Here is a 26,131-nt window from a genome sequence, read left to right as displayed (position 1 = left end):
TGCAGTTTATACTCTAGAGCTCCCTGTGGGATCAGGCTAAGGCCAGGACTTTGCCTGAAATTGCATGCAACCTTCCTTGACTTCTTAGCCTCCCTTATCTTGCTTGCCTTGCTCTCTTGTAGGTTTCTCCGAAGAACACTTTCTTAGTGACTCACTTGCATGCTCACCCTTTCCTTAGGGTGTGCTTCTGGGGAACTTTACTTAAGACAGTGCCTATTTATAATCAGTTAATGTCAGGGTCAGGGAATCATGTCCACATTCTCTCTGAGTGTTAAGTTCTGCTGTTGCAGCTGGTAGTTCCTGATAGTTTTTGGTTTTATATTACTGCCAACTAAAAGTGAAGGTGACTGTGAACTAAATTTGATATTTGATTTGGTTGTTGGGTAGGAAGTACCTTTACAACTTTAATAAATAATTGTTATTGAATTTAGTAAATATCTTATTGAGTTACAGTTCTTTCTAACATCAAGTCAGAATGCATTTTTCTTAACTTTCTACTCTTTGTGTTTGTATACGTCGCTGTTCTCTCTCCTTAAGCAGGGATAACAGAATTAATTGTATAATCAATTTTCATATGATTGAGTATAGCTTTCCTTCATCTTCCTGTTGAATATAAATACCCATTTCCACATACTGAGTAAACCATTTATTTTATTTTTGTAGTGATTTGAAAAGAACACAAACTCCTTTATCTGTAAAATGGGACTGGAAATAACGTGTTTTAGAACTTAAAAGCACTTTAGTCAACACCTTCATTTTATAAGTGAGAACATTTGAAGCCCAAAGAGGTTAAGTAATTTGTTCAGTATCACCCAGCTTGCTTAGTGGCATAGCAGGACTAACGCCCAACTCCCTGACGGCTGTGTTCTCCACTGCTCTACAAAATGCTTATTTCTTATTCACAGAATTGATATGAGGATTAGGGGCCACATCTGTGAAAAATAGATTTAGCCTTTAGGAAGAAAGATGCTGGATAGCTTTATGAAATCTTCATGTCAACTAATCTCATTTTAACCTTTCCTGTACAATTGTTAGTTTTGTTCAGTTTGTGTTATTTGCCTCAGGCTTCTTTTTGGCCAAGGACTAGATAATATACAGGGCTTGATTTAAAAATCAATATTAAGTATCCAAATTGTATTAGAAATATGAAATACTTCAGCTGGTTTGGAAGCTGGGAGCAGTTGTAGCCAGACTTCCAGAATGGCAGTCATTTATGTACGGAAAAAGTTTGCTATTCCTACTTTGCATATTGGGAATAAGGACATTTGGTTCCAAAGAAAAAAAGGAAACATAAATTATATTTTGTTCAGTCTAGTAATACTTCCAAAACTGATGCAATGTGCCTTTAACAAACCATGAATTTTCTCTCCTGTGGAGCCACCATATCCTGCCTACTTAGAGCATAGTTAGGGAACCATTATACTAATCCACCATACCTTCATATCTCTAGCAAGCACATGTAAATGATAACTTGAATATTTATTTTGATGCAAGGTGTATAAATCTTCTCTATGTCATCTTGTAAAGCGAGGAAATTGTGACTTGCTCAACTTGGTTACTTTAATTGTTCAAGTTTGGTTTTTTCTGCCACAGCATGCTTTGATATATGAATAGGAATACTGTTTAATTTTTGTAGTATTCACAGTGATTTGTGTAGATTCATAATATGCAGGGAAGATAAAATTTGAATACCAAAAGGCTAAAGTAACTTTTATATATATTTTTAATTAGGTACGATTATATGCAAGACCCGATGCTATCAGAAGAGGATCTGGAGACTATGCTCTCCATATAACAAAGAGATTAATAGAATTTTATGAAGACTACTTTAAAGTGCCCTATTCCTTGCCAAAACTAGGTAAGTATTTTCTTGATTATTTTACTGGAAGGGATCCATGAAGGTAGAAATTTGTCTTCATGCATTTATTTGACACATGAAAATTCCAAGAATTATATTTTTAGAGAAGATGAGCATGAAAAATAATTTCTTCTGAAGAGATAAAATAAAACTTAAGCTTCTTAAATCTTGCCAAGAATTCCTTGTAGGAATTAAGAAAGGCATTATGTAAGTTTAGGTTTCCAAAAGATAACTCAGGTAGCTATAATTCATTGAGTATGTGCTCTGGAGGGGTGCTTGCTAACATCTCATTTAATCCTCCAGTACTAGATGGATAGATACTGTTAGAACATTTTCCACTCAAGGGACTTGATATCCAGGGAATCTTTCCTTCATTCAGATAGCCAGTAAGTGGTGGAACTGGGATTTCCAGCAAAGTCTTGATGACTCTCAGAACTCTTTCATGTTTTACACTGAGAAGACACTCATTATTTTCTCTTTCCTAATTCTCAGATCTTGGACCACAATGTATTAGTTATCCCTCACATTCATTTTTGTGTGGTCATATTTCAGTACAGTTGTAGCAAGTAGAATAAAAACAAAAAAGAAAGGAAATTGTACAATGGAGATTATGTTCATCATGAATACTTTGACCTTTCTTCCTTTTACAAAGACAGTATGTTCAATAGTTGTTTGTTGAATGAATAAATGAGTTTTATTATCCTAATCTGAGTGAAGCTCCTGCTTTTGCAAGGGAGTGAACAATGAATTTCCAGGAAGTTAGAAAGGGTACATGTACCCATTAGAAAACACTGAAGTTATTTTTCCTTTTCAGAAAACCTGTTTTGAAATAGTACATCACAGCAGTCTTTTGTTCCTCCTCCCCCCCCAATATTTTTCCTTCCCAAGAACATTTTTCATCAGCACACACATAAAAGTGATCGCTCATTGGCGAGAATAAAGTGCTTACCTGATCAAAAGTGTTGGTATTTGAACAACAGGTTCCTCTCTCAGGAGAACTGGGCCTATTTTATTAAAGTAACTGCCTGCTGTGTAGCTTTATTGGTCTTACAATGAGTAGCTTAGAAAGTAAGTAGAATAGTTGATATTGTTACCAAAATGGGTGTGGCATACAGTTTTAAGGAATGATATTATAAAAGTCTGAGGTCTTTTTGAAATATGTGCTCTTAGAATGCATACAATTTTATTTCAAATTTCTAAACAAAATTGTATTTCACATAGGATCTATATTTAGTTTAGTTTTGTTCTGTCTTCTTTCCTTCTTTCTCTTTCTCCCCCCTGTATCAACTTCCCTGTTAGAATCTGTTACACTGAAATCTCCCTGGTAGGCACCCAAGGCAGGAAGAACTCTCTGACCTCATTTGCATGGGAGGTGACACTGTTCTCTACTCCAGGTAAAACCAGCTGGGAACTTCCCAGCTTGACCCTAATGTAAAATTCACAAGTGCTTATGTTGCAAGTTCAGCAAAAAAAAAATAAAATGTGGATCTTTGTCCCCTTCAGACCAGTAATTAGTAGAGGAACTCAATTTATAACTTCAGGGGGTTCGATGTAACTGTCAGCTTGCAGCAGGAAGCATTTCTGTTCCTCTCTTTCACTCACAATTGAACCATGCAGGCTTTCACCTGGTAGAAAAGAGCTTTGTTCACTGTTACTATTACTATTTAAGCTCCTTATGGTGTATATAATTGAATAATTTGACTTACCCCAGCACACTCCTTTGTAGGTAACTAGGGGAATTACCACAGCCCATGGCACTTTATAAAATTCCTTTTTTAAGTTCTACTTATTTTATATATCTATAGATACTTAGTTCTACATATTAATGGACTTATGAGTATGTTTTCTAAATACTTCCTACATAAAATTCCTAAACACAGAAGCATTTTGACAAATCCTTAGTTTCTGTTGTATGTAATGATTAAATAAGTTCAGTGGAAACCGATCAGTCTTTCTTAATGGTGCTTGTATGTGTATCCTAGATGTCAGCTGCATCTGCCTTGAAGCCTTCAAATCTACCTACAGTGGTTTCCAAGACCTAGTCTACCCTCTCTTCCTCCCCACTTCTATCTTTGCTTCCATTCCTCCTTTCTTCTTTTCCTTCCTCCTTTCTTCCTTCCCTCACTTATTAAATATGCACTATTGAGTGCCCCCACCATGGGCACTTTTCTGTGTGATGGAATTACAACAGTGAATAAAAAAGTCAAAAATTCCTTTCCTTCTGGGGCTTATGTTCTGTTAGGTAGAGACAGACATTCAAGCAATTATTAACACATGTAGTATATCAAATGGAGATAAAGTGCAATTACAAATAAAGCTAGAATAGAGGTATAGGAAATGTGAGGGGGGGAAGGTGAGGCATGGGAATGGAGCTGAAGCTTTAAAATGAGTGAATACAGAAGGCTTCATTTGGAAGCCAACTTTTGAGCAAAGAACCCAAGGCAGTGTGAAGGAGCAAGCTCAAATGGAGATCGTGGGACAAGGATATAGGTATATAGGCAAAGGTAACAAAGTACCCAGACTTAGAGATGGAAACTTGGTATATTTGAGGAACACAAGGAGGTAAGTAGGCAAGTATGACTAGAACAGGGTGAGTAAATGGGTGAGAAAGGAGATGAGGTCTAAGAAGGAGTAAAGGGGTGGGTAATCTATCATGTAGAGTCATCAGGCCATGGTAAGGGCTCTGGCTTTTTTTTTTTCCCCCTTTTCTTTCTTTCTTTCTTTCTTTCTTTCTTTCTTTCTTTCTTTCTTTCTTTCTTTTTCTTTCTTTTTTCTTTTCCTCTTCCTTTTCCCTTTTTTTCTTTTTTTTCCCTTTTTTTCCCTGGGTGAGATGGAAAGCTATTGGTCACTTTTGAGCTCAGCCTTTACAACAAGACTAGCTCCCAGTGTCAGTAGTGCTGAGGTTGAGAGACAATGATGAAGGGGAAAGGCCAGATCATGAAAAACATTTAAGAGGCTCCAGCAAAATTCAGGCAAAATATGATGGTTGCTTAGATTAAGATGTTAACAGTGAGGTGGTTGGAAATGGTCCAATTCTTGATATATATTTCAAACAGAGACAAAAATATTTGCCAATGATCAGAATGAGGGATGAGAGACAGGTACCAAGGACAGCTCCAAGTTTTTTGTTTTTGGCTTGAGAATGAGAAAGATGGAATTGCCTTTTACTGAGACAGAATGATTGTGGAAGGAGATGATTTTTGAAACTGATGTGTCTGTTAAACATTAAAGTAGCATCTTGATGTGGGAAAGGAATTTAAATAGGTAGTTGAATTTATAGATATGGGGTTTGGGTGAATAATCTGGCTAGAGATATCCATTTGACAGTGTATGATGATACAGAAAGCTATGAGGTTGGATGGGCTTGCCAGGGCTGTGAGAGCAGATAGAAAAGAGAATAGAAACAAGGAGGGACTGATCCAATATTCAGAGGTTAAGGACGTTAAGAGCCAGTAAAAGCTATGGAGAAGGAGCAACTGGTTGATGCACTAAGAAAACAGGTATCCACAATACTTCTGGGCATCTAGTGAAGAATTTAAAAAATAAGCAAATGGTAAATTGTGGGAAGTCAAGTTGGATGGAGACTGAGAATTGACTGTTTATTGAACCTAGCCAGGTGAACCTCATAGGGACCTTGACAAGAGCAGTTTCAGGTCAAAGTCCTAATGAATGTATTCAGGAATAAATGGGGGTGAGACTGGGAGGAGATATAGTGACTAGAGTCAGTGAGTTTAGTTGATAGATTGGCACTTCTGAAAATTCCCCATGGAGAATATTCCTCTGGGAATAGAGGGGGAAGAGGGAAATATTTGTATTCATTCTATCTAATACTGCTCACCTCTGGATAAGAGGTGTTTCTGTGAACTGGTAGCTTTCAGATCTGTTCCTGTCCCAAACCATGTCAAGGGAGACATGGATCTTGCCTTTGATTTGCATTAGAAAACCAAAAATCAAAACAAGTAAGAAAACTCTCTCCCGTTAACCTGCTACTACTGATGTGTGGGAGGTGATGTGTGCATGTGTGAATGCTGGGGTGTTGTGTTGCAAAACTCATAAAATGTAATGTTGGGTCTTTCTTTCCTTAAAAGTCACTTTGCTGTTCTGTCATAAATTCTGCAACAGCTTCTCTGTCGCTAAGTTCTTTTTCATTTCTAATGCTGAATTGTTTAACTTCTCTACTGTGGCATCATCTCATGCTGGCTCATCTCTAAGGATTTGAGTTTCCGCTTGAAGTGGTTTATCAGAATGGTTCCTAAGAGGAATTCTCATACTTGCTGTTAGGACAGTAATTTATTCTCCTTTTTGCACAAAGACATCCCTTTAATATTTTAAGCCCAAATAGGCAGCCAGTGTACACTGTATGAGAATTCGTTTTTAAAGTCTCTGAATTAGGTAATTAAAACTTATTTGTATGGGGTTCGTAGAGATTTCCTCTTTATTGGTGTTAGGTCATAATGAAAGGTATAGACTCTAGAGGAGACAATACAGGAAGACATTCTAGAACTGTGTGCCCTATTTTCCCAAGAATTTTCAGAGGTATGGAAGTTTACTTTAAAACAAGGTTATTGTAGATGTATAAAGAATTAAGTTATCTTTCTTCTTATCTCAAAAACATTGACCAGAGCTACAAAAGTGAATGGGTTTGTATTTACAAAATATGGGCTACTCTTAAGGACTTTGTATGTTCTAACCCATTTACTCTTTTTTTCACAACCTTTTGAGGTAGTACCTGTTACTTTCTCATTTTCCATGTGAGGAAATTCGGGGACTGAGTGACTACATAATGTACTCAGTTCACATAGTAGGAATTAGTGGATTTATAATTCAAGCCCATGCTGTCTAGCTCCAGAGCCTTGAGATTCTGCTGAAATGGACCCCAGAAATGTTGAGAATTCTGAGGATTAAATATGGACTACTTTAATAAGCTAGATAATCTGATTGCTGGAGGAATAATGTAATAGCTATTTTTGTTAATTTCATTTGATGTTAAAAGTAATATATGGTCCTTGTAGAAAATGTGGGGACACATTAAACTTAAAGAAGCACATGTTTTATAACCCACAATGTCATCAACTAGTAGAAGATATATTTGAATATTCTGTTTTATTTTTTAATTTTAATTCCTGTATAGTTAACATACAATGTTATATTAGTTTTTGGTGTACAATATAGTGATTCAACACTTTCATACCTCCCCCAGTGGTCATCCTGACAGATGCACTCCTTAATTCCCATTTTTTTCTTTTTTAAAGAATTTATTTATTTATTTGACAGACAGAGATCACAAGCAGGCAGAGAGGCAGGCAGAGAGAGGGGAAAGCAGGCTCCCTGCTGAGTGGAGAGCCCTGTTCAGGGCTGGATTCCAGCACCCTGAGATCATGACCTGAGCCTAAGGCAGTGGCTTTAACCCACTGAGCCACCCAGGCACCCTTAATTCCCATCTTTTATTTTATCCATCCCTCACTCTATATTTGAATATTTTAAATGTTTTCCTCATCATAGCTGCTTTATAAGTTAATTAGGTGGCAGGTAAAGTGACTCAGATTTGTGTTAGAGTATTTTATTATTCATCCTATTTATATTTCAATTAACTGGCAGATAGTTTTTAGTTTCCTTTTGCTCCCATTTTGTAATTTGTAAATCAATAAGTTTTGTAAAGGAGATTGCTTGATTGCTTCTTTTCAGTATACTGTGCTTTTTTGAAGAATTCATTATCTACTTGGCACAGTGCTGTGATTGTAGAAAGAGCCACAGGTATTTTGTAACAAGAATTTCTAGCCTCAAGGAGATTGTGGTTTTGTTGAGGAGAGAATACAGTATTTACTAAAATTAATGGATTAGAGTCTCACACAATAAGGAATATAATCAAACACTGAAATTTTGTAGAGCAAAAATATAGTACCATGTTAAGTTAAGAAATGTGGGATCATTGCACAATGCTATAGGCATGAAAATAAAAAGAAGCTTTATCTTTACTTGAGTCCTGAAAAAAGAAATACATTTAATTAGAGGGGGAGAAGTCTTTTGAGATTTGTGCACTAGGGAAAGCCCATGGATACATTGGGCTTTATGTATCATGTTGATAGTCTATTTTTCTATAATAGAATAAGTTATGGGATAACTTGTGGGATAAAAGGCCTTATTGAAGTTCATGAATAGGGGAGCCTCGCTTGAATGATTGCATTTTAAGCTGTCATGGATACATTCATTTTTTTATTGTAGTGATGGTGACGACAGTGATGATGATGATGACAGTGGGCTATCTGCAAGTAGTAAAGCTTTGGAGATATTTCCTTCATAAAATATTTGTAGTGGCTGCTAAGTATTTCCCTCTCTGTGGTTATGTATCTTTTTCTTTTTATTTATTATTTTAAGGATTTTATTTATTTGTGTGTGAGAGAGAGAGAGAGAGAGATTGAGCCTAGGGCGGGTGGGGAGAGCAAAGGGAGAAGGACAAGCAGACTCAGCGCTAAGTGCGGAGCCCAAAGTGGGGCTCGATTCCCCCCACCCTGAGATTATGACCTCAGCCCAAATCAAGAGCTGGACGCTTAAGGTGGCTCAGTGGGTTAAGCATCTGCCTTTGGCTCAGGTCATGATCCCAGGGTCCTGCCAACCAACTCTGCATCAGGCTCCCTGCTCTGCGGAGTCTGCTTCTTCCTCTCCCACTCTCCCTGCTTGTGTTCCCTGTGTCTCTTTCTCTTTCTCAAAGAAATAAATAAAATCTCTAAAAACAAAACAAAAAACAACAGGAGTTGGACTCTTAACCAATTGCGCCACCCATGTGCCCTGTATCTATTTTCTGTAAGTAGTAGATATATTTGTTGTTTCTAATTTGAAATGATAATTATATAATCCTATCTCCATCTTAGTATTACATCTTATACCTCAGTTATTATTTGAGACTTCATTTTTTAAAAAAAGTTGGACTTTTTTTTTTTTACCTTGCTTTTGTTTAGGTAAACATGGAGTATTATGTATGTATTTATTGAGTCAAGTAATACTGCTTTTAAAAATAAAATCTCTAGAGTTTCTTTATATAGGCTGGTCTAATTATGTATAACATCAATTTACTCTCAAGATGCTTTTTTCAACCAGAATTCCTAAAAATATTTGGAGTTATACTGGATCTGTTTAATTCTATGGTTTTTTAGTGGGAACTAATGTAAGGCTCTCCCTGTGGATTAACATTGTAGTGCATTGTTAAGGGAGCGGCTGAGGTAGTACTTTGTCTTCTGGGTTACTAGGTAGTGTAGAGAAATGAGTTTCCTTAAGTGACTATCCTCTCTCCCCTCTTTGGAAGGAAATAAATATAGTCTCTCCCTATTTTATAAAGGTAATTCATTTTTAAAAAACCCTCGTATGGTGATTTTCTCATAAACCAAAAGAGCAGCTATTGTTTCTCTCAAAGGATAATATTTTTTATATATTCCTAACCCCCACTCTAACCACCATTTATAGTAAAACAACAACAAATCCTATTAAAATGGACAGAGTTACTTCAATATATTACAGTTATTTGAACACAATTTAACAAGGCATTTTCCCCTTCATTAATTATTCCATAATATGACCACTTAACTCTTCTTGTTAAGCTATTTTGCAGCTATTACATGCTATACACTTCTAAGACTGTACTAACAAACAAAAACATATATATGATACTCAGTGTTTATGATATTTAATCACTAATGCCAAAAAAAAGAGAAACAAGCAGAACAGTAAAGAAGAAAGAAATCAATGAAACAATGCATGTTAGTGGGAATGATGCATGAGATTATTACTGCTGTAAACTAGCAAACCACGAGTGAGTGGAGAATTTAACGCAACAAAAACCGACCATAGAACTGAATTAACTAATTAATTCAGGAAGCACTTATTGAATAGTTAATGTGTACATGGTACTCAGGAATTATAATAAATTGCCTCTTCCACTAGGAGATTAAAATCTAGTTGAAGAGATGTTTTGTATGTTTTGTCAGTTACCCAGCATTGTTCCAAGTTCAACTTGCATACTACCTTCCTTTTTTAAGAATTTCAAACTTTCACAGCTTTGAATTTACTCCTAGGTATATTTTCACTGATTTTAATCAGGGTTTGTGAAAGATCGCTTATCCTGAAAATAAATGCAATTTTAGAAAGTGCTTAATTAAGTCAGAACATATTTATAAAGAGACCTCCAAGGCATTGTTGCACATTTTCCAACAGAGGTAGCTGGCCCTTACAACCTGGCCATTAAGTTAGGAAAGAACTCCTTCCAGTGTTTTTATATGTCATCATTGCCTAGGCCTGTGCCATATATTCTGTATTCTTTCCCATTACAAGTTAAGCTATGCTGCTCCATCTTTGGAACCTCCTCCTTTTGCACTTGATTCCATTCTCTCTCACCTGCTCAAGGGTATCACTTCATCAGTTTTCCCTTCTCACTCCTGAATCTTCAGTTTTCTCTGTTGGCTCTTTCCCCACCAACATTAGAGATACGGTGCTGTTTCTCTCAACTTAACCACACACATGCACTCACTCCAGCTACTACACCATTCTTTCTTTCCTTTTACAGCTGAATTGTTTGAAAGTGTTGTCTATCTGTACTGACTCTAATTTCTCTCTTTCCTTTGTCTCTTGAATGCCCTCTACATCAGCCTTTTGCCCCAACACTGTACTAACACTGTTCTTGTCAAATTCAATTATGCCGCCACATTGCTAAATCCAATGGCCAATTCTCCGTCCTCCTCTTGAGTTGTCAGCAGCCTCTGACGGTTATTCTCTCCAATCCCTTGAAACACATTTTTCTCTTGTCTCCCTGGAAAACACATCTGATTTTTTTTCCCCCCACCAACTCACTGGACATTCTTTCAAAGTCTGTTTTCCCCTTTCTTCCCCTCTCCAGCTAATTCGTATTAGAGTATCTTGGAGCTCAGGTATTGGACCTTTTCCTTTTGCTCTTTCCATTGCTGGTGACCTCATCTAGCCTCATGGCTTTAAATACCATGTGTTGATGCTGATGATTTCCAAATGTGCAGATCCAGCCTGGTTCTCTTCTCCATTCCAAACTTCTTCATTCTCCTATCTGACATCTACATTTGGATGCCTCATGAATATCTCAACTTCATATGTTCAAATTGGAGCACCAGATCTTAAACCACTATCTTCACAGCCTCTCCCATTTTAGGGAAGGGCAGCTTTGTTCCTTCAAAAGTTGTTTCAATAAAGATTGGATCTATAATCTTTTTCTCTTGTTAAATGACCAAACCATCAACACATCTTTTTGGTTTCCTATTCTACATATGTCCAGAATCTGACTGCTTCTCACTATTTCCACAGTTACTACTCTCATTCCAGCTTCCATGCTTTCTTGCCTGTGTCAAGAATCCAACCAAAATGAATTGTGAAGTTCAAGTGATGTGAGAATACGAGATATTTGAATTTACTGTGTTCTTATGAAGGATGTTGGACTTGTCTGATGATGTGCTCTCCTGCTCAAACATTTCAATGGCTTCTTATTGGTAGCAGAAGAGAATCCACAACTCTTCCATTGTCCTCCAAGACCCCAGAGGATCTGGCCACATGCTGCTACTCGAACCTATCTTCTACTTCTCTCCCTACTCGTTCTCTGTGTTTCAGTAGCAGTCCCTTCCTTGCTCTTTCTCTACCATACCAAGCATGCACCAGTTTTGGGCCTTTACACTTGTTTCTCTTGAAGCCTAGAACACTTTTCCTTCAGATATGCATAGCTGAAATACCACCTTTTACAGTAGGGCTTCTTTGACCCTTCTATTTAAAAATGCAAGCTTGGGGCGCCTGGGTGGCTCGGTGGGTTGGGCCGCTGCTTTCGGCTCGGATCATGATCTCAGGGTCCTGGAATCGAGTCCCGCATCGGGCTCTTTGCTCAGCGGGGAGCCTGCTTCCCTCTACCTCTCTCTCTGCCTGCCTCTCTGTCTACTTGTGATCTCTCTCTGTCAAATTAAAAAAAAAAATCTTTAAAAATGCAAGCTTATTGATTATTTCTTATCTCATTTCTCTGATTCACTTTTCTTCATAGCACTTTTTATTGTCTCCCTTAGCATAGATTTATCTTTTGTTGTCTGCCTCCAAGTACCTGTGATCCCTACCCCAAATGTAAGCTCCGTGAGAGCAGATATTTTTGTCTGTTCACTGCTCTATTCTTTTTCCTAGAACAATGCCTGACCCAAGGTAGACACTTAATAAATTCTTGTTGACTGAATGAGCAATTGCCAATTTCTTCCTTTTTAAACCATCTTCACCACATTGGAGAGAAGGCCAAGCTTTGGTTGCTGTGTGAATCAAATAAAATATGCTTTTTTTTTTTTTTAGTAACATAAACAAAAAAATAATGGTAATATATCTTACAAACTTCTAAGGAAATTCTTTTTTTCTTTTTTTTATTTCTTTTCTTTTTCTTTTGTAAATGCAAGTGGAAGGAGTGAAAGATGAGTTAGCTATAGCTATAGTCACTTTTTTTTAAAATTTTTATTTATTTTTTTATTTATTTTTTTTAAAGATTTTATTTATTTATTTGACAGAGAGAAATCACAAGTAGACGGAGAAGCAGGCAGAGAGAGAGAGAGGGAAGCAGGCTCCCTGCTGAGCAGAGAGCCCGATGCGGGACTCGATCCCAGGACCCTGAGATCATGACCTGAGCCGAAGGCAGCGGCTTAACCCACTGAGCCACCCAGGGGCCCCAGTCACTTTTTCATTAAAGATTCATGTAAAGGAAGTTTTTGGTGAAAAATGGGTGAGTTGATATCTAGAAGAAGTATTAAACTTTTGGTTTGTTATCATGGCACTCCTAGAGGGAAGGAGGCTATTAAGAAGCTATACTTTGCACCTGGAGTGATTTTGCAATCTAAAAATGGAATAACTATCTAATTGTCTATCAGTTCTTTTCCCTTTTACTGTTCACTGAGATGAAAACAACATTTATTCATGAATTTGACAACATTGTTTACTGTCTACTATATACTGGGCACTGTTCTATTAGGTACTCGAAAAATCAGCAGTTAACAAGAGACAACAATCCTTTCCTCACTGGGCTTTAAAGGAGAGAGGCAAACAACACAAAAATATATAGTATTAAAAAGTGATAACTGCTATAGAGAAAATAAGGCAGAGAAGAAAGCATCAGAAATATCAGTGGGCTGCTTTAAATAGGGTGAATGGTCAGGGAATGCCTTGCTGAAATGGCGACACTTGATTCAAAATCTGAAAGAGTGAGGGTGTCCTGAGGAGGAGGGTGTCTGACTTTTTGAAGAAACAGCAAGGAGACCCGTGTGCCTGGAGTGAAGCAGGTGAGACTGTGGTTGACAGGAGATGAAGTCTGCGAAAAAGTGGGGCCAGGTTGTGAAGGAACTTATTGGTTAGCCATTGAAAGGTATGCACTTTTATTTTGATTGGAGGCATTTCTTTAGTCTGCTCAGGCTGCCGTAACAAAATACCATAGAGTGGGTGGTTTAAACATACCAGATTTATTTTCTCACCATTCTGGAGGCTGGAAATCTGAGATCAGGGTACCTGTATAGGCCAGTTCTGGTGAGAACTCTCTTCCTTGCTTGCAGATAGCCATCATTTTGTGTGTTTTCACACAGCAGGAGAGAGAACAAACTCTCTGGTGTTCCTTCTTGTAAGGGCATTATTTCATCATGAAGACCCCTGCTCTCATGACCTCATCTACATGTAATTATCTCCCTTCTGAAGGCCCTGTCTCCAAATACCATCAGGTAGTGAGTTAAGGCTTCAACATATGAATTTAGAGGGGATACAGTTCAGTCCATAACATGCATGATCTGGCATGGCTTATATATATATTTTTTTAATTTTAAAAATTTTTATTTATTTTTGAGAGACAGCAAGCATGAGTGGGAGGGGCAAAGGGAAAGTCTCAAGCAGACTTCACGCTGAACATGGAACCTGACAGAGGGCTTCATCTCACAACCCTGAGATCACCACCTGAGCCAAAACCCAAGAGTCAGATGCTTAATTGACTGACTATACCACCCAGGTGTCCCTGACCTGGCTTCCATTTTTAAGGGATCACATTGGCTGCCTCATGTACAACAGATTGTTGGTGGAAGGGTGGGGGAGAGGGGAGAGGCAAGGCCTTGGGCAAGGCCAAAGCAGAGATAAGCTACTGCATTAATCTGAGAAATAATGTTCCAATGGACCAGGGTGGTGACAGTGGAGATGGTGAGAAGTGAGCAGATTTTGGTATATTTTTTGAAAGGAGATTCAACAGGATTTACTACATTACAATAGGATTTCAAATGAAGGTTTGATGTCAGTTCCTCTCAGCTAGAGTTTAGAAGATTATGACAAGCTTGAAAAACTATGAGCTTTCATTTTTTCCCCTGTGGCTTACTTTCCTATCTAGCTATAGTGAAAGGGAGCAATCTTTCTATGCCCCTTTCTCTCTTTCTTGGTTATTTGAAATTAACATAGCAAGATAAATAATTTGTATTTTCTAGACAGAGCAGCTATACTTAGAACAAAATAATGTCTGTAATAATCCTTTTCTGGTAGTGAGTTACTTCTTTCACTGGCTTCACTGGTCAGTCTGGAGTTAATTATAGCCAAATAGCAATCCAAAGCCCTAGAGAAAGGGAGGAACATTTCATTAAAGTCTAGGCTGAGGATTACTGCTGACAGAAGCATTGACAATCAGGCAGTTTTAAAAGAAAGGTGACCATTCCCATAAACTTTAGAGCTAAAATAGCTTATATTGAGATCAGAAGATTTTTCAGAATAGCTTCATTTCAAGAAGCTGAAACTGAGGGATAGTTATGTAAATTAAGGTTAAAGCATCTAAAAGTCAATTAAGGCAAGATGCTCAATAAGACAGAAATAGTCAAAGTACATTTTTTCCTTTCCTTTGTTCCATTATATTTGTGATGATGTTCTTTATCCAATTCAGAACTTTTCAAATGATTCCATTGTAAACATATGCAGTGATTACTTTCTAATTGATGATCATTTCGAAGGGTTAGGAACTTTAAGTGGTAATCCTGATCAGGGCATATTTACCTTTGGCATTAAGGTCTTTTGATCTTATCAGATAATGGAGGGTAATAAAACTCCTTGGTGTAAACCAAGGAATACCTACTTAGAATTTCATAGGGTGGAAAGTAGATAGACTGTTGTAAGATGAGGAGGGTGTATTTTTTTTTACTCTGTTGTCTAATGTAGGAAGAAGTGTCCTCATCAAATCCATCAGACCATATAAAATTCAACGTGGATAGATATTGACAGATCTTTACAAGAAAAGAGAACCTTAGGAAAAAACTCTAGCTAATATAACATGATGTTAATATTTTGAGTTTGAATTATTATTGTAAAATAAGCTATTTTTTTTTCAAGTTTAAAATTTGTGTCTCTATTTACTCTGACATTGGGGGATCCAGGACTCAAACGAAAACTTTTGGAGATGTCAGATGGAAAATGTGCTACTGGTCCACCTTTTAGTGTTCAGATCTTTCATTACTGTCTGTGAGAATTTTGATGCTGCTGCTTATGGACTTTGAAATGTAAAACAGACTGAAGTGTAAAACAAACCTTAGCCTGTCAGGGAGGTTGCAATACACAAACAGAGCGAATCCAATATGGCAGTTGTAAATGAAGCCTTTAGGGCATTTCTGAAGCTTTTTAAAGGGTAATTTTAAAAGAGAGGGTGAGTCCCATATGCCATTTTTCAGTTGGAGGAATTTTAATGCTTTGTAACTTAGATTTATTCTTTATTGGCTTTATTTTTTTTTTTTCTTTATGGATTCTGTCTTTGTATGGGAAATAACTCATGAATGACTTGAGTGTGTCTTCAACACTATAGAATAAGATGTTTTTAAGCTTTTAGCTTGTTTAGCATTTCTTTTTATTTTACAGACTGAAAAATATTCTCTAAGCTGTAAAATAATTGTTAGGTTGATAATGTTTAGGACCATTTAGCTTCTTAAGTATATTGAGATATAGCCTGTCAATTTTTATTAATATTAGTAAAGTCAGCTGGTACACAGTATGAAACTTGAGAAGCCAAATTTCTCTAGTGTACAAAACCAGCATTTCATGTCTGTATCAGAAATCTGTTACACCCATCACTATGAACTGAATTGTATCTTTTTCAAATTCATATGTTTAAGCTTTAACCCTTGATGTGACCATCCTTGGAGATCAGAGGTAATTAAGAGGTAATTTGGAGGTCATAAGAATGGTCCTAATCTGATAGGATTAGGACTTTATAATAAAGGGAAAAGAGAGATCTTTCTTTGCTCTGTTTTTTTTTTTCATGTGAGATCATGACAGCTATCCTCAATCTAGAAAGAAAGCTCCCACCAGAACCTGACCAGGCTGGCAACATGACTTTGTATTTCTAGCTTCCAGAACTGTGATAAAACTAATTTCTGTTGTTTAAGCCACTCAGTCTCTGATATTTTGTTATGGCAGCTCAAGCTGAGTAATAATCCTATAGGTAATTTTCAATACTGTTTGCTTATGTTTGTGTTAGGGTGCCAATGAAAACATGGGTCAAATAAAGATCCTAGCACCCACTTGAATTATTCAGGCCTTCTGATAACAATTCTATTTTGCTGAATTAGTTTGATCATTTAAGAAGAAATTATTGATTTACCTTTTTAAATATCTGTTACTTTGCCTCACCCTGCCCTCTCATCTGTACTGAAAAAAGATCTGTGATTAGAAAGAATTTTAATCATTTAAAGAAGTCTCCATAATCAATATCATAGAATTCGGCAAACTTTCTTTGTAAAGGGTCAGAAAGAAAACATTTTGAGCTTTGTGAATCATACCATCTCAGAAGCAACTTTTAAACTCTGCCATAATAGCAAAGTGCTATAGACAACATATAAATGAATGAATGTGGCTATGTTCCAATAAAATTTCATTTATAGAAACAGACGGTTGGCCAGATTTGGCCCATAGGCTATAGTCTGCTGAGTCCTGCACTACTAGATAACCTCTTCAGTTCAACAAAACAAAAATTACAAATCTCTCAAACCAAGAGACCCTTATTAGGGATTTATTTTTTCTACATTTTTATAAATGTTTAAGAATCAAACTGAATCAGTACATTCAAAATAATTAGTATATGTGTTCTTAAAGGCATTCATTTACTCAAAGTACATGCAGAATATACTCATTAATAGAATTTACATTAGTATTTAATTATTAATGTATTTACATACTATACCAATTTATTAATATATAAATTTTAAACTATATATATTTGTATATAATTAATTTATATACCTAATTACATATTCACATTTTATATATTACATATTCATATTCCATATTACATAGTCACATGAAGACTGTTATGCTGAATACCATATAATTTATTTCCCATTTACAAGTAAAATGAATAACATTTGGAAACTTTGACTTTTTTGGTCAGGATTAGCATGCCTGTTTTTCTCTACAACCTCTAATAATGTTCCAAATTAAGAAGTGAGATAGTATAGAGAAATGGCTGGGATTGAGGAAGGAAAAGCATGCTGAAGATTTGAGGAGAGGGAAGATGTGGGATCATTGTCCTGGAGAAAGGGAGAACAAAAGGACAACAGAAATATAGTATGATTGCTGCACAGCATAAGGTCTCACTTAACTCTGTGGTCATAAATTTAAAGGGAATGCCATGATTCAGGCAAGGCAGGCACAGGACAGACATAGAGCAGGGCTGTGGACACTCTGGAGAAGAGAGAATGATGGAAAGAGGGGCAAAGGAGTTGAAGATAGCAGCAAGGGACAAAACTGAACGGTAACTACAGTCATGCCTCCTGTCATCTATCCTGGGTGAAATGGGATCTAGGAGATGAGAGGAGGAATGGCTGTGAAAATGTGTAGAATTAATGGGCAGGGGATGATGCACTGTTGGAACAGAAGCGGAAGAGCAAAACTGGGAAGGTAGGATGCTGCAAACAAGGACTGGAATGCTTGAAATGATGACATGTCCCAGGTAGTACAGGCATTGGAACAGGCAATGTTCAGGCTATGAACATGAATTGGGTGGGTCAATGGGAAAGACCACTAGAACCAGGAGAACAAAGCCTCTTAAAGGTTTTGAGGGGTTATCAATATGGACATTGAAACAACCAACAAAGATGGCAGAAGAGTGGTAGAAAGAAAGTCAGTGTTTCAGGATCTTCAGTGAGACATTGCTTAATGAAATTTACCTGGAAGATGGCAATACCAGGTAAATTCAGTCAAGATGAGGCAGGAGACAGCATAATTCACTTGCATCAAATCAATTTAGCTGGGATTTCAGGAGGTGGTAGAGAAGCTTTTTAACATGTAAGTGGATTTCAACAACAAGGATGCCATCTCCAGGCTTGTGCGTTGTAGGGTGTGAAAGAAAACTCACCCCCACTTGAGAGAGCCACAGGAGAATAGGTGTCCTTCAAAATATACTCAAGTTTTGGTTAGGGCTAAAAAGTAAACAAAAAATTTAGGAAAGAAGTTAAGAATGTGGAAGGGTAGGATGGAAATGTTTGGAGCAGATGTGGATTTGAAGATTAGGGAATGCTCACATAGAAATGTGGCAAAGACTCAAGATGATGAGAGATGTCCTGGATGCCTGGGATTATGATGGTGTAGAATTGAACAGTCTTGATCATCTATTATGGAAGGCCAATAATCAAATCTGATTATGACTTTATTTTTTGTACAGTTTTTTATTAGGCCGTTTGTTGTACCTAAGAAAAGTAAGAGCTGTTTTGGGAGATGAGAGGCATAAAATTCATAAAATTCACATCATAAATACACATGGCTCCTGTAAATCCTGTTGAAAGTGGCATTTTCAGAATCTACCTGTTAACCTGGGCTGTTAGTCACATTTCTCAGTGTTGAGAATTTGAGAGCTCAGAAAGTCTTGTCTTGCCCCCATTTATTAGACACTGGTGACTGTTAACAAATTTAAAGTAAGCACACTAAGATAGGCCTGAAAATCGTTCATCTGAACATTTTCAAGTCTAAGCAATTAATTGCCTAAACTAGTATTTCTTACACTTTTACCACCCTCAGTGCACTAATGAGTAATGTACACCTGAGCATGTTCGTGTGAGTCAGGTGAATTACTAATTGATATTCCAACCCATTCATTCTCTCCCAGGGAAGCACTGAAAAAAGCAAATGCATGAGAACTGTATTGATATATTAATCTAGATTCTGCTATATTTTTTTGATTCTGCTATAGCTTTGAAGACAAAAGGGACTTCCTAATAGTAAGCTCAATACTTTAATGAAATTTGTAGTAACATCTTTGTGATATGTGTGACACATTTACCATCTGATCTGAGCATTGTAAGATTCACTCTCTAGGCTCAGTACAAAAAATAAAAAATAAAACCACACACACACACACACACATCAACTGTAACACAGCATTATATCTATCAAAATAAATCAACTTCCATCTGAGAATGAGGATCAGCGTATTTTCTTCTTTGTGATCATTTATTTGTAGTTTTTTTTCATCTCGTATCTTCAGTGACTGATATGTTTGACAACAGATATACGAAATCTGACACTGTAGGAACAGATCCTCAATTTTGCTAGGTTTAAAAATGTGACAGATTCTGAAACATGTTTTGTGTTCTCTGAGATTGACTGTTTGTTATGCACTCCCCTCCCCACCCTTCCCTTGTCCCCCTGGACTTCTCAGGAGTAACTCTTGCAATGTGAGGGCCAGTTTCCTTCCTGTAGCCCATGTTCTGAACCAGAGCTGTAGCGGTCTAGGCATGCGGCTTAGTGAATTTAGGACTTTGAGAAGCATTGTATTAGTAAAAATAATATCTCTTATTATTAGATCTACAGATCTGAAATTTAAGTCCAGTTGCCTAATTCAAAAGTCTTTTTCATTCTCTCCATCCAGTCTGTGGTCATACCCTGGACATTGCCTGTTCCAATGCCTGTACTACCTGGGACATGTCATCATTTCAAGCATTCCAGTCCTTGTTTGCAGCATCCTACCTTCCCAGTTTTGCTCTTCCGCTTCTGTTCCAACAGTGCATCATCCCCTGCCCATTAATTCTACACATTTTCACAGCCATTCCTCCTCTCATCTCCTAGATCCCATTTCACCCAGGATAGATGACAGGAGGCATGACTGTAGTTACCGTTCAGTTTTGTCCCTTGCTGCTATCTTCAACTCCTTTGCCCCTCTTTCCATCATTCTCTCTTCTCCAGAGTGTCCACAGCCCTGCTCTATGTCTGTCCTGTGCCTGCCTTGCCTGGATCATGGCATTCCCTTTAAATTTATGACCACAGGGATGCCTGGGTGGCTCAGTTGGTTGGACGACTGCCTTCGGCTCAGGGCGTGATCCTGGAGTCCCGGGGTCGAGTCCCACATCAGGCTCCCAGCTCCATGGGGAGTCTGCTTCGCTCTCTGACCTTCTCCTCGCTCATGCTCTCTCTCACTGTCTCTCTCTCTCAAATAAATAAATAAAATCTTTAAAAAAAAATTTATGACCACAGAGTTAAGTGAGCCCTTATGCTGTGCAGCAATCATAGTACATCTCTGTTGTCCTTTTGTTCTCCCTTTCTCCAGGACAATGACCCCACATCTTCCCTCTCCTCAAATCTCCAAGAACCCTTCCCTTCCTCAGTCTGAGCGCATAATATGTGCACTTATTTCATTTAAAAAAAGAAAAGAAAAAGCATTCAGAAGTGAATTTCCTTCTTGATTCATCTGCATCTCTACCCATATGCCTTGCCTTCCCTCTTGGTAGGATGGATTTTTCTACAAATCTGTATGAGGCCAGCTCTTCCACAGATGGTCTTGATCTTAAACCTGCTTTAAAATATTGCTTTTAAAATTACCCTCTCAGAGTGCCTGGGTGGCTCAGTCTGTTAAAATCCATCTCTTGGTTTTTGGCTCAGGTTATGATCTTGGGGTCCTGGGATTGAGCCTTGCATCAGGTTCCATGCTCAGCAGTGAGTCTGGTTGAGGATTTTCTTTCCCTCTTCCCCCTCGCTCATTCAACAGTTTCTTTTCTTAGCTTCTCGAATGTTACCCTACTTTCTTCTTACTTTACTGGCTAGGATTTCTCAGACTCCTTTCTTAAATTCTCATTTTCTCCATGTCTCAATATTTCCTAATACAAGAATGGAATCTTTGCTCCCTCTTTTTTCTCTGCTTGGTGTCTCCTTGTTGACTGCATCCAGTCGATGGCCTTGGAAACTCAGGTTTGCTGATCTCAGATGTTTATGTCTTCATCTCTGATGTTCTGTGAGCTCCATCTTATTGACATTTCAGATGCCAAATAGTGATGCAGATGTAAACACCCAAACTCAGATGTCTTGTTTTCCCATGAAGTTTTCTTCTTCTTCCATCTTTATTTTAGTAAATGCAGCTCAAGTCACCAGAAGGTTTAGGCAAAACGTCAACCAGTCAGCTTTGATTCTTCTCTCCCGTGCATCCTTTATGCGATCCATCAATAAGTCCTGTAGGCTTCTACCTTCAAAGTGTATCCTGTATTTTCTTAGGCCTCACTAATTTACTCTCTATACCGTATCACCTTCTTCTTCCTCCTGGATTATTGACGCAGCCTTCAAATTATTCTCTTGCAGCTTTCCCTGCCACCCAATTCTGTTGTCCAAACAGCGATCAAGAGTGAGCTTTGAAAAATGCAAATGACATTATATCAGTCTCTCCCTCTGTTGCTTTCCATCACATTTAGAACAAGTTCTCACATCAGCAGGGGAGGTCCTCCATGATCTGACCTCCAGTTATGTTTCTGACAGAACCAACCCTTGACTTTGTGCCCACTCCTCTCTAATAATACAAATTTATATGCTTATTTAATTATACCACTCTCGTTCCCCCTCAGAAACTCAATTTTATGTTCCCCCAGTCTGAAATGTTTTTCACTAGAGTTGTATTTTGGGAATATGTTCAAATGCTGCCCCCTGTGGAGACACAGACAAGCATTCTCTGGTGAAGTTACCCAAAGTAACTACTCATTAGAACTCATCTCTTCGGCAGCACATATACTAAAATTAGAACTCATCTCCTCGTCCTTTTTCATTTTTCTTACAGCACTTGTGCACCATTTGTTATGTATTTTGCCATTTACACAACAGTGTCTTGTTACTCAGCTGGAAGTTACATGAAGGCAGGAATTTTATCTCATTAATTATATATGGTTTCTCAATGACTGAAAAGTAGTAGATGCCTAGTAAATATTCATTGGATAAGTGAATTATTGAAATATCAGTGTTTTATTCTGAATCATCCCTGGCTCACTATTTTTTTTCCTTGTATAAATACTATTTTCCACTTTTTCAATTATTTTAAGTCAGCAGAACCCAATTTAAAACATTTAAATCTCATGTGGATTCCCATTATAGACAGAAAAGTGTAAGCAGAGCTTGTCTTGTTAAAGGGGATGGGGGATTGATAGGGTATCCCTCACTCTACCCTTTCTTCATGTTGTGCAAACAAGTATTACATACTTAATGTCTGTGATAGAAATATTTTTATTAGTCTAAGCTTGAGGTGTTTCCAAATTAATAGAAAAGTTAAACTCCAAGCACTACAGAAGGCCAGTGTTAGAAAAATCTTTGCACAGCGGTTTAGGAGAATCTCCTAACATTAGATCATGAAATTGAATTTTTAAGAGAAAAATATCTCATTCTTATTAGGAAACCATTGCACTTGAGTCAGTTTTCAATTTCTGGGATGATCTGGTGTGAAACTTGATAATTTTTTGTTGCTTAGTAAAGTATAGGAAATAGGGATGATTTATTAATTATTCACATGAGAACATAAATGTCAATGTTGTGACTTATATTTTCCACCAAGAAACAGTTTTTTAATAATGAAAAACAAGTAGTTTTTTGAAAAAGCTAAAGTTCGCATGCAGAAAGTTCAAATTAAACCTAGTTTGTAATTGATGAGACATATACGTGGCGAAATTAACCCCCTTTCACCGGGTGTTATATAATTCCTGCACAAGTATAATTAAAAGTCTTCTTTTCTTCTTTTTCTTTATTAAAGTGTAATCATTCTTATGACTCTAAGAAGCAGACTACCTTTTTTTTTTAAGGATAAACTTTTAATGATAAATGATTGACAGATTTCTAGGTTCTTTATTGCTTCTGTATCTCAATTGTCTGTGGTCTATTTTAAAATGTAGATGAATAGGCTATCAAGGGAGAAAATGGAGTGCAATGATTTCAGTCTTAATTTCCCACTCTGCCACTAACTCACTGTTTAATCTTGGGCAAAAATCTCTCTGGACCTCAGTTTCTTAATCTAATAAATGGGGATCTTACTACTTGTCATTTTCATTTTGTCTTGGATATTGACAGTTGTGTATCAAGCCTTTTGAGTCAGCCTTATTTGATCTATGTAGATTAGATACCTATGAAAGCGTGTTAAATTCTTTTCAATTAAACAAGTGTGTCTTCTAATGTATTAGTAAAATGCATCATTTTAAATGGCGAAAATTCACTTAAAAGACACTGCAGCAGAAAGTATTTTGTAAAGCATTCAAGTTTAGTGGTATAAACAGCATTTCCTGGTTTTTGGCACTGTAAGTGTAGAAAACTAGGCATTCATATTAACTGTTATTACTATGACTAATTCTTTTCTTCAAAAGAGAGATATGTCTTAGACTGCACATACATTTATTTAACAGGGCTGTAAGCAAAATCAGATTTCATATACTGCCAAAAACTCTCAGGCTAAACGTGTTTGTTATGCACATCAGCAGCTATGCACCTACAGAGCTTCCATTTAACGTGTATTGCATATTCTCAAACCTTGGGAGAGTAAGGACTTTGTACAGATACTGGTAGAAATGCCTTTCAAGATATTACCATACATTTATGAGCAACTTGAGTAAATCACATCCCTAGCATAGATAGGCAATTTTAAATAGGCCTTTTCAGGACTGAATTATAGATTACATATGTTTTGTTGAATTACATATTTCACTGTATATTGTATCCCGTTAAGAAAAAAAGTTAAATCACATACTTCACTGTATATTGTATCCTGTTAAGAAAACAATTTTTCTTAATTAGGGAGATTATGATTACTGAAATACTTTGAAGGTTGAGTAATGCTCTCTATGTCTTCTTTGCTTGAAGAAAGTAATTATCAACTAGAAAGTGAGTCCATTATTGGACTAAAACAGTTTATCTCTTGAATTATTAGAATTTGTATTCAGTTAAGGTAACCTGCTGAGAAGATTTAGGCAATTTTTTTAAGATAAAATATTTTGGGAAGGTCCTACTCAACCATTGTATCCCCTTTTAAAAAATATGCATAATACCATCTTTTAAAAATGTTAATTCCAGTATAGTTAACCTATAGTGTTATATTAATTTCAGGTGTACAATATAGTGACTTAACAATTCCATACATCACCCCGTCCCACTTGTGATAAGTGTACTCTCAATCCCCTTCACCTGTTTCACCTGTCCTTCCACCTGCCTCCCATCTGGTAACTATCAGTTTGTTCTCTATAGTTAAGAGTCTGTTTCATGGTTTGTCTATTTTTTTCATTTGTTTTGTTTCCTAAATTCAACATGTGAGTGAAATCATATGGTATTTGTCTTTCTTTGACAGACTTATTTCACTTAGCATTATACTCTTTAGATCCATCCATGCTGTTGCAAGTGGTAAGAGTTCATTCTTTTTCATGGCTGTGTAATACTCCAGGTATGCACGTGTGCATGTGGGTGCATGTGTGTGTGTTTATCACATCTTTTTAATCATCCATTTATGGATGGATACTTAGGTTGCTTATATATCTTGACTATACTAAATAATGCTGCAATAAACATTTTAAAATTAGTATATCTTTTTAAATGTATGTATACCTTTTTAAACTAGAGTTTTCATATTCCTTGGATAAATACACAATTGTGGAATTCTGTATCATATGGTAATTTTATTTTAACTTTTTTGTGAACCTCAATACTATTTTCCATGATGGCTGCATTCCCATCAATGGTACATAAATGCTTCATTTTCTCCACATCCTCACCAACTCTTATTATTTCTTATGTTTTTGATTTCAGTCATTCTGATGGGTACAAGGTGATACCTCATTGTGTTTTTGATTTGCATTTTCCTGATGATGATTGATTTTGAGCATCTTTTCAGGTGTCTGTTGGCTATCTATATGTCATCTTTAGAGAAATGTCTCTTCTGATATTCTGCCTATTTTTAAATTGGATTATTTGTTTTGGGGGGGGGTTGAGTGGTATAAGTTCTTTATATTTTTGGATACTAACTCTTTTTGGATGTATCATTTGCAGATATCTTCTCCCATTTGGTATGTTGTGTTTAAGTTTTATTGACTGTTTCTTTTGCTGTGTGCAGAAGTTTTTTTTTTTTTTAATATAGTCTCAATAGTTTATTTTTGCTTTTATTTCTCTTGCCTCTGGAGACACACCTAGAAAAATGTTGCTATGGCCAATGTCAAAAAAATTACTGCCTATGCTCTCTCCTAAAACTTTTTTGGTTTCTATTCTCACATTTAGGTCCTTGATCAATTTTGAGTTTATTTTTTGTATATGGTGTAAGAAAATGGTACAGTTTCATCCAGTTTTCCCAACACCTTTTGTTGAAGAGACTGTTCCCCCCCCCCCACCACATTGCGTATTCTTGCCTCCTCTGTTGAAGGGTTTATTTCTGGGCTCCTTACTCTGCTCCATTGACCTACATGTCTATTCTTGTGCTTGTACAATACTGTTTTGATTACCACAGCTTTGCAGTATATCTTGAAATCTCATATTATGATATTTCTAGTTTTGTTCTTCTTTTTCAAGATTGCTTTGGCAGGGTGGCTGGGGGACTCAGTGGGTTAAAGCCTCTGCCTTCGGCTCAGGTCATGATCTCAGGGTCCTGGGATCAAGCCCTGCATCAGGCTCTCTGCTTGGCAGGGAGCCTGCTTCCTCCTCTCTCTCTCTGCCTGCCTCTCTGCCTGCTTGTGATCTCTGTCAAATAAATAAATGAAATTTTAAAAAAAAGATTGTTTTGGCAATTTGGGATCATTTGTGGTCCCACTCAAATTTGAGGATTACTTGTTCTAGTTGTAAAAAAATGCTGTCGATCTCAATAAATCTGTAGATTGCTTTGGGTAGTATGGACATTTCAACAATATTTGTTCTTCCAATCCATGAGCATGGTATATCTTTCCATTTCTTCATATTGTCTTAAATTTCTTTCACCAGTGTTTTATAGTTTTCAGAGTAACAGGTCTTTTCACCTCCTTGGTTAAGATTATTCTTAGATATCTCATT

The 26,131-nt window shown here is 36.9% G+C and overlaps 1 protein-coding gene across 1 annotated transcript in view; it reads left to right on the top strand.

Annotated features, from left to right (window-relative positions):
- The window catches only part of TRHDE (thyrotropin releasing hormone degrading enzyme), a 380,043-nt gene that overhangs the window by 111,000 nt on the left and 242,912 nt on the right, over positions 1-26,131 (top strand). Inside the window, exon 3 of the mRNA XM_044227809.1 lies at positions 1,732-1,858. Within this exon, the coding sequence (XP_044083744.1) occupies positions 1,732-1,858 (127 nt within the window). The remainder of the gene's footprint in view (positions 1-1,731; positions 1,859-26,131) is intronic.

The sequence above is a fragment of the Neovison vison genome, chromosome 12 (genome assembly GCF_020171115.1).
Source record: "Neovison vison isolate M4711 chromosome 12, ASM_NN_V1, whole genome shotgun sequence".
Taxonomy (NCBI): domain Eukaryota; kingdom Metazoa; phylum Chordata; class Mammalia; order Carnivora; family Mustelidae; genus Neogale; species Neogale vison.
The sequence above is the reverse complement of the archived record's forward strand: the minus strand, read 5'-3'. Positions and strand labels throughout refer to the sequence as shown.